This window comes from Leopardus geoffroyi, chromosome B3, assembly GCF_018350155.1.
Source record: "Leopardus geoffroyi isolate Oge1 chromosome B3, O.geoffroyi_Oge1_pat1.0, whole genome shotgun sequence".
In the NCBI taxonomy this organism is placed as follows: Eukaryota; Metazoa; Chordata; class Mammalia; order Carnivora; family Felidae; genus Leopardus; species Leopardus geoffroyi.
Genome location: NC_059337.1, coordinates 6750874 through 6765006, shown reverse-complemented (window position 1 = coordinate 6765006; position 14133 = coordinate 6750874). Strand labels below are relative to the sequence as shown.

The following is a 14133-nucleotide window of genomic DNA, read 5'->3' as shown; positions in this document are numbered from 1 at the left end:
CTCTCTCCATAAGCCCGCCCCCCCCCACTCCCCCCCTTCTGTTTCTTCTTAGGCTTCAGGACAAGGGTCAAGAGGGGCGGGTCTCCAGGGAGAGAAGAGGCACGTGGGAGGGGGGCTAGGTGGCAGCAGGTGGGTGGCAGCATCAGGCTGAGGGACAGGAGACGGTTATCTCCAGACTGGTGCCTCAGGGCCTTCCTCCAGGGCCGTGGGAACGCGGGGTGTGGGAGAGAGTGCGGGGAAAACAGACTAGAACCAGGGATCCAAGGGGTGCGGGTAACCCTGACTCCCTACTTCGCCCTTCCCTCTCCATCCCAGACCTACTCCACTCCCATGGTGTCTAAGAAAATGGGAAGGCGTGAGGGCGGGGCGCCAGGGCCATGGGGGAGGGGGAGGATAATGGGGGGGGAGGGGAGGAGGGGAGAAGGAGAGAGGGGAGGTGACTGAAACCCCTGCCTCCCCTTCCCCGGTCACCTACAATCAGGAGGTGGGGTGGAGAAGGCCAGGAGGACCAGGTGAGGGCAGGCGCCCCGCGGCCCTTCGGGTGGCGCAGGCCGGGCCTACCGCTAGCAGCCCAGCAGCTCCACACGCAGGGTGATGCGGTTGTGCCAGGCTACGGGCAGGACGCGCACGAAGCGAGCCAGGAAGGGCATCTCAAACATGTTCTTCTTGTGGGAATTGTTGTCCAAGTTGCCAAGGAAGATCTGGAGGGGGCAGGGGGGAGAGAGGGCGGTCAGGAGGGCCAGCCCCTCCCCCCCTCCCCCCTAGAGCCTCAGGCCAGACTCAGAGGGTCAGCCGGACGGACACTCACCTTGCTGTCCAAGGCCCCCTGGTCCCTGTACTCGGTCCAGTTCATGCTGTTGTTACTGTAGGCCACCTTGTAGGCTGCCACATATTGGATGTGGCCAAAGTCTCGGGCCCCCTGGGTAATGATGCCCGTCACTTGCCTCTGGGTGCCCAAGTCAACCTACAGGAAAAATCAAGCACGTTTTCTTCATTTAGACCATTCTCCCGGAAGGTGGAAACAGGCAGACATGCTGGGGCATGACTTCTAGTTTCGGCAAAGCAATTTCATTTGGCACAACCTCAGTTACCCCATCTATTAAATGGGCATAAATCCTACCACCTCCTTTGTCAGACACGGTTAGACGCATCGCTGCAGTGAAGCTACGTTTCAGAGAGGGGGCCTTGGCCAACCCGTAGCCCATCCTCCCCACCCCTCAGTACAATGAGAACAAGGACAGGAGAGTCCACGGCCGGCTCCTGGGTGCCCTGCGGGGCTGTCCACAGCCTCGCCTTAATCCCGAGGGAGTCCAGATGCAGGCAGCTCCTCGCAGAACCTGGCTGCGCAGGCTAATGGCTCCTCGGGACCTAGAGACAAAGTCCCTGTCCTCCCCTCCCCCTCGCCCCCCCCCCAGTCCCTGCCCACCCTGGGGAGCCTGCCTTCTGTACCCGGACAGGCAGTCCCAATGCCCGGGTGGCAGCAGGTGAGGCCCAAGCAAATCCTTGCCCTGCCAGGACTGTTTCCTCGTCTATAAAGTGAGCAGACAGTCTGGTTTTCTGTGACCCTCATGCTTCCCAATCTCCTGAAATCCAAGGGCTGCCCCACAGTGTGTCCTCACACGCCAAGTCAGAGAAATCCTGGGGTGAGCCTGCCTGGGTCAGATGGCCCTCCTCTGTCCCCTACTGTCCATGGGCTCAGCCTTGTCACCCTGGAACAGCTGGTGGAGATGGCCCAACTGCCACACACACACACACACACACACACACACACACACACGTCCTTTCTGTGCCTGGGGGCTTGGGGCCTTCGTGGAAATGGCCCTGAACTCCCCCACCCTCCCCCTCTGGAATTGCAGAATCAGGAGAAGGTAGGGCATGTGGGAGAAGAAAACAAAGCAGAAGGAAAACAAGGCTTTTTCAGATCCTCCCTCTTGGGGAGCAGAAGCCTGGGGTGGGCGGGGGGGGGGGGGGGGGTCAATGATCAGCAGCCCAACTCCAGCCCTTGCCCTGCATCCTGACCCACCTGCAGCCACTCAGAGGCATCATTGGTCTGGGCGGTCCAGGCGTTGAACTTGCCCTGCTTGTCCAGCCTCGCGTAAAAGGGATACCAGCTGAAGGCATTCAGGCCCCAGGTCCTGTAGATGCTGGAGGCCGTGATCTGCCTGTCGGGGATGGTGTTGTCCTTCATGCCCAGGGGTTCAGCACATCCTGCCGGCAAAGGGGTTTGCCACCCAGGTCAGCATCCACAGCCTCCCACAAGTGTGAGCAAGAGAAGACCAGGGGAGGAACTCCGGGGGTCCCGACTGGCCCCTGGCATCCTCTTGGACAGAGGGGAAACCCCTTCCACCTTTGAGAGCCAACTTTCTCTCTGCCCACCTCGCCTGCTCACCTCTGCCAGCTGTGCCCTCCATACCCAGTCCTGTCTTCACTTGCCCTTCAGAGGGCCCACCACCTTTCCCATCTACACGAGGGCAGGCCCTGCCACGACCTCCCTTCCCTCCTCTAACACCTGCCTCATGAGACCCCTCCTCCAAGAAGCCTGCCCTGACCACCTCACTTGGGCGGGACTCGTCCCTGCTTTGGACTCAGCACTGCCTCTGTTACTCCTACGGTACAGCTGTTGTCTAGGAGGCTGAGGCCTGCAACTGTGGTCAAAAACCTCAGCAGCTGGCATCTCCATCCAGCGCTCATGTCTGTCATTCGATCTACCACGAAAAACCTGAAAGCCGCTATCAACAACCCCGTTCTACCGAATGAATGAAACTGAGGCTGAGTCATTAAGCACTGTGCCCACGAGACACACACACACACACACACACACACACACACACAGGCAAACTCATCACCACACCACTCTGTGGCATCATCACCACCATCCATGCCCCTTTGCAGAGCCAGGAAGGCAGGCCTGCTGGCGACCCAGTGATGGACGGGACAACACTATCCCCCTCCAGCAGGTGGCCGTCACAGAAGTCCGAACTCCTGGGGCTCAGGCTGGATCCTGTATCCTGCCCCAGCAGCCCCTCCCTGAGTGTCCACCAGGGGGCCTTCCCACACCCAACACTGGGGGCCTCGTCACCCGGGCTCCGCGGAGGGCCCAGCGGCACTGCACTACTCCTCTGCACCTGCAGGTGGCGGTAGCAGTTAGGGACGGGCAGAAGATAACCCCGCCCCCCCCCCAAGAGAAGGATGGGCGTGTGTCACACCTGGCAGAATCCTTACTCCGGTCTGTCCTTGTGGGGAATTTGGGGGTGGGGGGAAGTGGGCCTGGAAAGCCACGCCTCCACCTGGAAGCAAATATATGGCTCTTTACATCCGGGTCTCCCCAGACGCTTGCACATTTGCACATTTGCCTCCTGGGGCGCCTGGGTGGCTCAGTCGGTTGAGCGTCAGTCACACTTCCGCTCAGGTCATGATCTCACAGTTCGTGAGTTCGAGCCCCGTGTCAGGCTCTCTGCTATCAGCGCAGAGCCCTCTTCGGAACCTCTGTTCTCGCTCTCTCTCTCTCTCTCTCTCAAAAATAAACTTAAAGAAATGGAAGTAATATATTTATTTTAAAAAGACCTTTGCTTCCCAGGTGTGCCCACACCTGCTAACGCAACATCTCCTCGTGATGGTGGTGCCCCAGGTGCCCCATGCTCCTCCCACAAAGAGAGCCCCCAGGGCAAGGCCCGGGGCGGCTTTGCAGAGGATGCCGGGTTGGCATCATATGCTCAAGGTGCACCCTCCTACAAAACTGCTTCCCTGCCATTCACGCCCTCTCACCTCTGGGGGTCCTGAGGAAGTCAAACAGCCCTCCGAGGAAAATGCAGTTGGGAGGGGCCCTGAGCCAAGGGCCCGGACTCTCCGCTCCGTCACTGACCCTGGGAAGCCCCCCCCCCCCAAAAAAGTGCTTCTCCTGCATCAACCCGGGATCTTGTTAAAATGAAGACTGTTTCTGCAGGGCTAGGGCGGGACTGGCGCCCCCATTTCTACAAGCTCCCAGGTGATGCTCCTACTACTGGGTCCACGGAGCTCACTTTATGAGCAGAGGGCTGTCACCCACCCAACCCAGTGAGTCTACAACCTGATCCAAGCCATCTTCCCCCATCTCTTCCCACGGGGCTCCCCTCACACGCAATGGCCCTCTGCCTTCATTCTCCCCATACAGCCTAGGGGATCCCTTCTAGACACACTCCAGTCATGTCCTATTAGCACTCCCCTTACCCCCACATGGCTGCCCCTTGTTCTGAGCATACAGACCCGGATCATTAAAATGATCTATACAGCCCCTAACTTGTCTGAGACCTCTCTCCATCCACCTCTCCAGCCTCCCCACCCAATAAGCTGCCCCTCACTCTCTAGGCTCCAGCCCCACTGGCCTGCCTTTTATCCTTAAACATGCCCCAGGGCCTTTGCACCTGCCAGCTCCCTACCTGCCCGGAATGCTCTTTCCACGTTCTTCACGTGGCTTGCTCTCTGTCATGCAAACCTCCATTCAAAAACCGTCCCAACAGGGCAATCCTCATGCCCAGGCCTCAGGGCCACACATGTGCACACAGGTACACACACCTGCACACACCAACATTCCAGCCCACTGGAATGCCGACTAGGGAAAGGAGAACTAGACCTCGAGAGCAGACAGGCCAGCTTCCACAGCTTGCCAGGCTTACCCTCTCTTGGCCTAGGAGGGAGCCATCTGGGATAGGACCTTGCAGGCAACTTTAATAGCCAAAGGCTGCAGAGCCCCCAGCCCTGTCTGTCTGGTACCAATAGCCTATGTTTCCTTTTATCAGAAGATTGTCTTAACTCCCCATTTAAACAAGAAGGCTCAAAAAGGCAATGGCCCTGTGACTGGGAACGCGTGATGACTTAGGTTCATACTTTAAAAGGGTGGGTCTGGGGTAAGATCAGAAAGGCAGAGGAGCCTAGCGAGCCTTACAGTTCCGCCAGTGGCCAGCAGGTGGCGCTGTAGCCGCAAAGAGGGGGAAATACCCAGACCTCAGCGAGCACCCCAACCCCTGCAGCCTGGGGGGTCCAGACATCAATTTTTCCTGCTCATCAGAAACCTGTCCCTTTCTGGTGCCCCCCGTCCCTCCACCTGGGAATATCTCTGGAAAGGGCAGCAGAAAGCACCAGCTCCAGCCCTATGTCCCTAGAAGCCTCCATGTTTCTCCTGAATGATGAGTACAGGAGATATGGGGGGGGGGGGGGGCAGGGAGCACTAGGTGGGTGGGTGTCAAAAGCCCAGGGATCTAGACCAAGTTTTAATCCCTACCAGCCTGTGAGCCCTTGACAGATGATTTATCTGGGCCTCACTTTCCTTATTCGTTCACTAGTTCATTAAATGTTTGAACAGAAGCACTTGGGTGGCTCAGTTGAGCATCCAACTTCGGCTCGGGTCATGATCCTGCAGTTTGTGAGTTTGAGCCCCACACTGGGCTTTGACACTGACAGCTCAGAGCTGGATTCTCTCTCTCCCTCTCAGTCTGCCCCTCCCCCACTCACGCTCTCTCAAAAATAAGTAAAACATTAAATGTTTTACTTATTTTTGAGCGAGAGTGACAGAACAGGGAAGGGGCGGAGAGAGAGGGAGACCCAGAATCCAAAGCAGGCTCCAGGCTCCGAGCTGTCAGCACAGAGCCTGAGGCGGGGCTCAAACTCCCAGACTGGGAGATCCTGACCTGAGCCGAAGTCGGACGCTTAACCAACTAGCCACACAGGCGCCCCCCCCCCCACCCACCCAAGTTTTTTTAAATGTTTACTGAACATCTATGATCCAGGCCCTGGGAACACAGCGAACAAAACAGACTTCCCACCCTCATGGAGCCAACATCGGAAAAACCTAGTGCTATGTGGTCTAGAAGTTCAAGGAACCAATCAGAAGAAGTGAAAGCCCTTTGAAAACTGAAGTGGTCTTTTTTTTTTTTTTTTTTTTTTTTTTTTTCCTCTAACCAACCAAGACGCCCAGGGTTGGCAGATAGCAGACACCCAGGCGAGACCGCCGAGGGCCCGGTGACCCGTCTAGTGTGCATCTCCTGTGTGAGCCCGGGTCCCTGGGCCTTGTGCCGCCCTACCCAGCTCATCCTGGCTGAGAAAAGACGGAGCAGGGAAGGCCATCTCTTAGCATTGACCACAGACCCCAGCACTCACCATTCAACTCGCATCCAAGGAGCTCGAAGCGGAGAGTACAGCCCCGGTGGCAGGTGATGGGCACCAGCCGTACATACTGGACCTCCAGAGGGAAGTCAAACAGGTTGACCTTCAGGCCGCTGTTATCCGTATTACCCACAAACAGCTAGGAGGAAAGAAGATCGGAAGGATGGGTCAGTGGGGGCAGTCCACCTTTCTGGGCTTGCCTCACCTTCCTCTTCGGCCCTGGGAGGCAGAGGTGGGGCTTAGCAGAGCCGGCAGGGGGTCAGCTCTTCCTCTGGCCACCCACAGCTCTCAACACAGGTTCCCCTTCTCCCCCACCTTTCTTGGTCATCATGGGGCCTGGGCAGAAACCCTGGTCTTTCGCACAGGGCCATCTGGAATCTCTAGGGCGCCTCTGCAAATTAGAAAAAGGCACTCCTGTCTCAAGACACTTTATTGTAACAATTTCCCCACAGACAGAAGTATACAAACACGATGTCTACATTCCGAATGGTGCTCACGTCGTAATGACATCCTCGAGCAATGTACAACCTGCACAACTGCCCATGGTGGCCCTGAAGGCTCAGAATGCATCCCACCACTCCAGCCATCCTCAACAAGTCACATTGAACCTTTCTGACTCTCCTTATTCTCACCTGTAAAATGGGGGGGCGGGGGGGGGAAGGGTATTGTAACCACAGAACACGGGCATAATCCAGGTTCCCCGATATCTGGGAACCAAGGAGCAACGGCAGACCCACCTCATAGCTAATCAATCACCCAGGGTACACTCACTTCACTGGGAACCCTCAAACCGCTCTGGAACCCCAGAGGGTGCAGACCACAGCCCTTCTCTTACAGCCCTCACCTTGTCTCCTGACCCCTCCGCGCTCTGGATAAACAGGAACTTGCGTCCGTTGAGGCTGTAGGCCACCTTGAAAGTCTTCAGGTACTCGGCGTTGCTTGCTCGGCTGGCACCCTGTGTCACCACGCCCGTCACCCACATCTTCCGTGCCAGGTTCACCTGTACCCAAGGCGGAGACGACAGGACCCTTATCTCCCGGCTTCGTTATGCTCCCTCTGCTCCCCCCACCCAGAGTGGGAGCAACCAAGCAGGACAAAGGAGTGGGGACCTTCTCATCTGGGCCTCTCAGAGCTTTGGGCCCAGTGCTCAGAGGGGTACCCGAAGAGGTACGAGGCCCCAAAGGCTTCACCCAGTGCAAACAGCCCCTCCACAGCCTGGGGTCTGCTCCTCCTCCTCCAGGCTGCCCTCCACTTACAGATACTTCACCTGTGGGAACCACTGCCTTGCTATCTGGACCCCGGTTATGACCCCAGCGTGGTGACCCCCCCCGCCCCCACCCCCACCCCATGCAGACATCCTCGTCTCACCCTGTCCCCTCCCGTGACCCTGCCCACCCTAGAGCCATTCTTTCTGTACCTGGATCCAGGGATTCTTGTCATAGTTGCTGGCTGTCCAAGCGTTGACGATGCCCGTGCGGTGCAGGCGGGCCAGCTCTGGGGCCCAGCGCTGTAAACCCATGAAGCCCAAGTACACAGACGAGGCAGAGATCTGCGAGTCGGAAATGGCACCCGTCTCCATGCCCAGCGGCATGGCGCAGGCTACAGGGGGGAGGGGGGCGGGGAGAGGGGGATGTGGCTGTCAGGCAGCCACCCGAGCCCCAGAGGACCAGAAAACAACACAGTGTGGCCTCCGCTGAGACTCAGAGCAGAGACCCGGAAAGCACTACGAGGGCCCGAGAAAGGTGCACGGTGAGGAAGAGGGTGGGCCGGACGCTCGGGGTGGGGGGGGGGGGCCAGGGCCGCCAGAAGGTTCCAGGCCAGGCCGGCACTCGTGGCATCTCCAGAATCTCCTGCAAGGCTGTGGTAGGTGGTCTTGTCTTTACAGGGCATCTAGCAGCAACTATGGGGGAGTGGGGGGCAGGCAGGGACTGGACCAGCGGGAGAGAAGACCAGTGTGGCCTGCTCTCCTTCAGGGTCCCCAGCCCACCAGGAGGCCCACCTGGTCCAGCCCCACCCCTGGCTCCCCCAGGATGGCTTTGGGAGGCAGGCACGTCAGGTGGCAGGGAACAGTACCTGTTTTGCACACAAAGCAGTAAACAAATCTGCCTGGACTTTTCTACAATCCCACTGGCAGGACTTTCTGGGTGGGGCGTGAATGCCATCCTGTTTTCTCTCCTGTTCTTCGTGCCTTCCAACTACTGGTCATGACCCAGCCATCTGCGAAGTTGCTCCCGGCCAAGGGACCGTCACCTTCACCATTATCCCAGGGATGTGGTCCAAGGGGGCCGGGCCCCTCTTATCCCCCAAACGGAGAAGCCAGGGACAGACCTACTCTTGTTACAACACCCCAGGTTCATGCTGAGCTCAGTGCTAGGACACTCTCGCAGGAAAGGGAGACCAGGCAGCCAAAATCAGAGCTGGGGTGGGGGAGGGAAGGGGAGGGGAGGGATGTTGAGCAGGGATTTGCACCCAGGTCTGTCCTCACACCCCACATGTTCACGCTCTAAGGGACCCAAACGTGAATTCTTTGGGCCTGTGGGGTCCTTGTGGGCTCCAAGAAAACATACCACCTGACCAACAAGGAGGGGCTGCGACGGCCCCTGGGGGCCTCCCCTGCCTTCTGCCCCAGGAGCTGCCGTGTCCAACCCGGGGCAGACCCCAGGCCACGAAGCAGGAGGCTAGGTGTGCGTAATTCCAATTCAGGTACACCCATGGTTACCTTGGCTCCCAGCACGGTAATTAGTGGGCACACCTGACCCCACCCAGGGCTCTGTCTGCCTTAGCGACCCCCCCACCACGCATGCACACACATTCCTCCACCCAGAATCTCAAAGACCTTGGCCTCAGCCCATAGACCCAGGGACAGCCCCTGGGTGCCACCTCCTCTGAGGTGAATGGAATTGAAGGCACTTTGCCTGCTCTCCCCCAGGCCCCGCACCCCCCCAACTGGCCCAGCACCCCATCCCCTCCTCCTCCTCCTCCTCCTCCTCCTGCCGGTCAGCGAACCACAGAAAACATCCCCACATCTGCCTGAAGGAGAACCGCCTGCCCCTGTCCAAGACGCTTAGTGACAGGCCCACCGGACCGAAGAAACCGGACATCCCTAAGAAGTGGACTCCCCCACCCCAGCAGGAGAGGAAGAGTCCCAGCTTGGTAGGAGGGACTCCAGCTGGGCCAGGAGGGAGGACGCGTGGACAGCCACCGCCAGCACTGCAGGCTGGGCACCCACCCAGGGCCATTCTGTGGCTGGGTGGATAACCAAGCAGGCCCGGCAGGTCAGCCCCTCTGCAAACGCCAGGCCTCTGACCGCCTGACCATGAGGGGACGGCCCAGCCTGAACAGGCCTCTCCCTCCTCCCTGAGCTCTGTGATGAGGCCACAGTCAAGCTTGGGCCAGGACCTATCGGACTCTAAGGCCCAAGCCTTACTTCCTGAGCTGCTGGGCCTAAACATTAAGGAAGGTGTTTGCTGGGGCGCCTGGGTGGCTCAGTTGGTTAAGCGTCTGACTTCGGCTCAGGTCGTGATCTCATGGTTTGTGGGTTCGAGCCCCGCATCAGGCTCTGTGCTGACAGCTCAGAGCCTGGAGCCTTGCTTCTGATTCTGTGTCTCCCTCTCTCTCTGCCCCTCCCCCGCTCACATTGTCTCTCTCTCTCTCTCTCTCTCTCTCTCTCTCTCTCTGCCCCTCCCCTGCTCGCTCTCTCGCGCGCGCGCTCTCTCTCTCTCTCTCTCTCACAAATAAACACGTAAAGAAACCAAAAAAGAAAAAAATGTTTGTTTTCCCCTCTTGGCAGAAAACTCTCAAGACTTAACCCTAATGCTACGTATCTGGTTCACGGTGACCTAGGAAACGGTATTGCCATGACCTCTGGGGTTACCACCACCCTTTCCACCCCCCCACCACGCCCCTACAGTGACATCAGGCCTAGCCTGTGGTGGAGAACAGAAGGCCGAGCAGGAATTCGCCCGGGACAACAGGACTGCTCACTCCCCTAACATGGCCTAACTCTGAGGCTCTGTCAACTCCCATCTACCAGAGGAGGCCCTGATGCAGGGAGTGAGGCCAGGGCGTAGCCTGAGCTGCTCAGGATCCCCCCCCCCCATAAGAGCATTCACCCCCCAGATACTCACTGATCTCACAGTGGACACCTGTATAGCCACGAGGGCACTTGCAGAAGTACTGGGTGAAGATGTCCCCCCGGTGTTCGTCCTTGATCACCTGGCATTCAGCATCATTGTAGCAGGGGTTTGGGTTACAAGGACCTAGGGGTGAGGAAGCAGGTAAGACGGGCAATGGATGAGGAAGGAGCTGGGGACGGAGACAGCAGCAGCAGCAGGTGCCTGAAAGGACCCTCCGTGCAAACTCAGCCCCATGCCCGCCTCCCCCTTCGCACCTCCTCCCTCCCCCGTCTGCCTGACGGAGCCTGGGCCAGCCTGGGGCCGAGAAGGGTCATATGTAGGCGAATCAGTCTAAGTGAAGGAAGCACCCAGCTTTCCAACTGGCATGGGGAGTTTCCAGGGAAGTGCCGGCTGACGGCGGGAGAGGTTCAGGGGACCACCACCTGCTAGGGCTGCAGCCGGGAGCCGGGGGCAGAGTAGGGGGCGCGGCCCAGGCAGGTACCTTTCTCGGTCTCATTGCAGATGATGCCTGTGAAGCCTTCGGGGCAGAGGCAGTAGAAGGGGGTGTTGTTCCGGCCCAACAGGCAGGTCCCACCATTCAGGCACTGGCTAGAGTCACAGAAGTCACCTGCAATGGCAGCCCGGACTCATTCAGTGAATACTGGGGTGGGGCGAGGGGACAGCTGCTGTGTGCATGCCGCGTTCCTGAGACAGAGAACCCAGGTGTGGCCCAGGCTTCAAGGAGCCACTGGTAAGAGGGGGACGGTCACTAGGTGATGCGGAGGCTTCGGGAGCTCTGACAGAAGCCTGCAGGAAGGGCCACTGGAGGTGTGGTTCCTGCCAGAGTTGGAAGCTTGGCAGAGGGACATGTGAGCTGGGTCTAAAAGACGGAGTGGAGTGTGCCAGAACGGGGAGTGAGGAAAGAACATTCTAATGATGAGCAGAAGCACAGGGGGGCATGGTAAGTGGGAAACAGGGAGACAGAGCTGAAAAGGTAGGGAGGGAGGGGCCCAGACCCGCAGGGACCTTAGGACTGACAAGCTCAGACTTGGCGTCCCGCAAACCAGGGGCTCTTAACCTCCCTTCAGCTTCCACCGTTTTCTACCGGGGCAGGGGAGAATCAGAGTCTCAAGTGTAAGGGGGCAGTGGGGAAGCCATTTCCCATCCTGGGAAGGAGAATGGAGAAAAGGCCATCCGCAGAGACGTGTGGATGGGCTCCCCCGGGGCAGGCAGGTGTCTTGGGGCTACACAATACCCCTCTGGCTCCAGGGTGGGAATGTGACAGGAGTGGATAAGGTGAGAGGCCTGGAGAGCATCTAGGAGGCTGTCACAGGCCTCCTAGTGACAGAGGAAGTCAGATGAAGGGGTGAGGGGGCCGGGCAGAGTTGAGAAACGCTGCTGACACAGGAGAAGGGCTGGAGAGGTCTTCACAGCTTCTGGCTGGGGGCCTGGGTGACAGATGTGAGCTTATTCGTGCAGCCACCAGGCCAGCCAGGTGGGCGGGGGACCTTCTAGCTGACCTTGGCATCCCAGAAGACCCGACCCCATCATTTGGGGTAAGACATCAGAAATCACTTTTCCTCCCCACAGAGTCGTGCCATCCCAGACCAGGGGGCCCTCCTGACATCTCAAAGCGCCAGAGAGCTGGGCCCAGCTCCGGAGAAGGGAACAGAGGGGAACAGGGATCAGCATTAGTGAGCACCTCAGAGCTCCACCTCAGCCCCCGCCTGGGAGCTTAAGGCGGCTCCCAATGAGCTATTAGTCACTGGCTTTAAATAGCAGGTTAATCCCTCCTGACCTGGCAGACTGCAAACACTGCCACAGACAGAGGCTTGGGAATGGCCAGAATCCTGGGCCCCTGTCCCAACAAAATCCAACTCCTCCTGTCCCCCCCCCCCCGCCCCCTGCCCCCTGCCCCCTGCCCCCTGCCCCCTGTCCCCTCTCTCCTTTCTGCTCCGGGGCAAAGCAGTCTGGTTCCCCTGGGATGAAAAGGAAAGTGAAAGGTGGCCCTGACCCCACATCGCCTGACTCACCTGCGCACAGCACGCAAGGTGCTTCCCCGTTCCGGGAAAAGCCAGGTCACCCTGTACAAAGCTACCTTTGGGATTTCAGAGTCCTGCCTTCTGGGAGATTTCCCCAGGGACATTTTGTGGGGATAGAGAGGAGTAGAAACGGACTCTTCTGAAATCCAGCTGTCTCTCCCGGTTTCTGGGAGAGCCACCAGCGCCCAGTGCCCATGGGTCTGGGAGCTTGAAGTGCCCTTAAGCCTAAGGCTCCAGGCCCTGGGGGTCAGACTGTCACAGGGAGGCAGCTCTAGGGCTCAGCTTTGTTCCCCCTTCCCCTTGCTTTCTTTGAGAAAACGATGCAGCGGGTGCCCGAAGAGCGCCCACCATGGGCACCTTTTCCCAGCCCTGGAGGAGGCTGTGCGGGCCCCTCGAGAAGGGGATGGTGCATCCCCGGGACCAGCCTGCCGGAGGCCCAGCTGTGCGCGGGAGGCCTCCTGGGCGGGGGCGGAGCCAGGAAGATACAGCAGCACGCCAAGGCCACGGGAGGGAGTCAGGAGCCACCAGCCCCGGGGGCAGCCCTCTCCAAGTCCCTCCCCGGGCTCTTAGCCCCCTTCGGGGCCCCACCTAGAGCCCCGGCCCTTCCTCCGCCTCCCCAGCCCTCGCTTATCCGACCAGACACCTACAAGCGGGGATGCAAAATTCCAATGAACAGACCGGCCGCCAGCGCTTGGGAGGCATTTGCCAGGGAAAGTTTGGCTGGACGAGTCTTCTCAATACAAGAGTCCTAGAAACTTCCAGGTGGAAGACGCGCGAAAGTCACGCACAGTTCAATGGCCTCATTTTACAGATGGGAAAAGAGAGACCCTACACAGCAGATTCCTTTGTTATGTGTAAGCCGCATCCCTGGGGACCGTTGGGCTGTCACCCGGTGTCCCCGGTCCCCGCCCAACTCTCAAGCCTGTATCACTGGCCAAGAACGCCCGGGCGCCGAGACCGCAGGAGAGGCCGAGCGCATCCCCGCCGGCGGGCGGGACGCGGCCGGAGAAGTCGCCCCTCCGCACGGCCCCGGCTCTTTGCCCAAGTTTGTAAACAGTGGAGGTGGAGGGAGGGCGCCGCGGCGAACTTCCGAGCGGCGCGGAGAGGAGGGGCGAGGGCCAGAGGGCGGCGCGATCGACTCACCGGAGAAGGCGAAGAGTCCCGAGGCGCAGAGGAGCGCGCCGCAGAGCGCGGCCAGCAGGCGGGGGCCCGGCATGCCGTGGGGACGCGGGCGCGGGACCGGGCGCTTCGGCCGTGCACACCGCGGCGTTCTCACTCCGGCTCCCGGACTGGAATAAATCAGGCAGCGCCGCCCCGCCCCCGGCCCGCGTGCTCCGCCCAGGCCCTCGGGAGGCGGACCCGGGGCGGGGCTCCGCGGCCAGGGAGGGAAGGGGGGGCACCGGGGGTTCCGCGCCCCTGCCTCCTGCCCGGGGCCGCGCCCGGCGTCCCTCGTGGGCTGGGCCCGCCGGGCCCGAGTCCTGAGCCGACTGGACAGGGAAAGGCTCAGAGGGAGCTGTTTGGTGTTCCGTTTTTTAAGACTTAAGATGCTTAGCCCTTATAACGAGAAAAATGCAAATTAAAAGTACAGTGAGTGCCAGGTTTTGCTTATCAGATTGGCAAGGGTCGAATTATTAGCACACTGTTAGTGCGAGGCTGTGAGAACAGGCCGAAGCATGCGTTGTGGGAGGCACTGTAAATTGGTTCAGCCTCTCCAGACAGCTGCCTGGTAATACCTATCCAAGTGACCAACGCCGAGACCCTGAGACCCAGCGACCCAGCAATTCGACTTACAGGATTCTTTCGATCCAGATTCACATGTGTATAATGCCATGCACACA

At 59.4% G+C, this 14133-nt stretch overlaps 1 protein-coding gene across 2 annotated transcripts; it reads right to left on the bottom strand.

The window, feature by feature from the left end:
• Window positions 1–21: 21 nt before the first annotated feature.
• MFGE8 (milk fat globule EGF and factor V/VIII domain containing) lies at window positions 22–13638 on the bottom strand. 2 transcript variants are annotated; one of them, XM_045448690.1, is made up of 9 exons: window positions 13439–13619; window positions 10756–10881; window positions 10266–10397; window positions 7556–7737; window positions 6983–7138; window positions 6133–6277; window positions 2024–2208; window positions 809–964; window positions 22–701 (listed from the first exon to the last, which is right to left on the bottom strand). In XM_045448690.1, the coding sequence occupies exons 1-9, from the start codon at window positions 13509–13511 to the stop codon at window positions 564–566; spliced, it is 1293 nt and encodes a 430-aa protein (XP_045304646.1). In that variant the 5' UTR covers window positions 13512–13619; the 3' UTR covers window positions 22–563. The 2 variants fall into 2 exon arrangements, with proteins under 2 accessions (XP_045304646.1, XP_045304647.1); XM_045448691.1 differs by lacking the exon at window positions 10756–10881 and having other exon boundaries at window positions 13439–13638.
• Window positions 13639–14133: the final 495 nt, after the last annotated feature.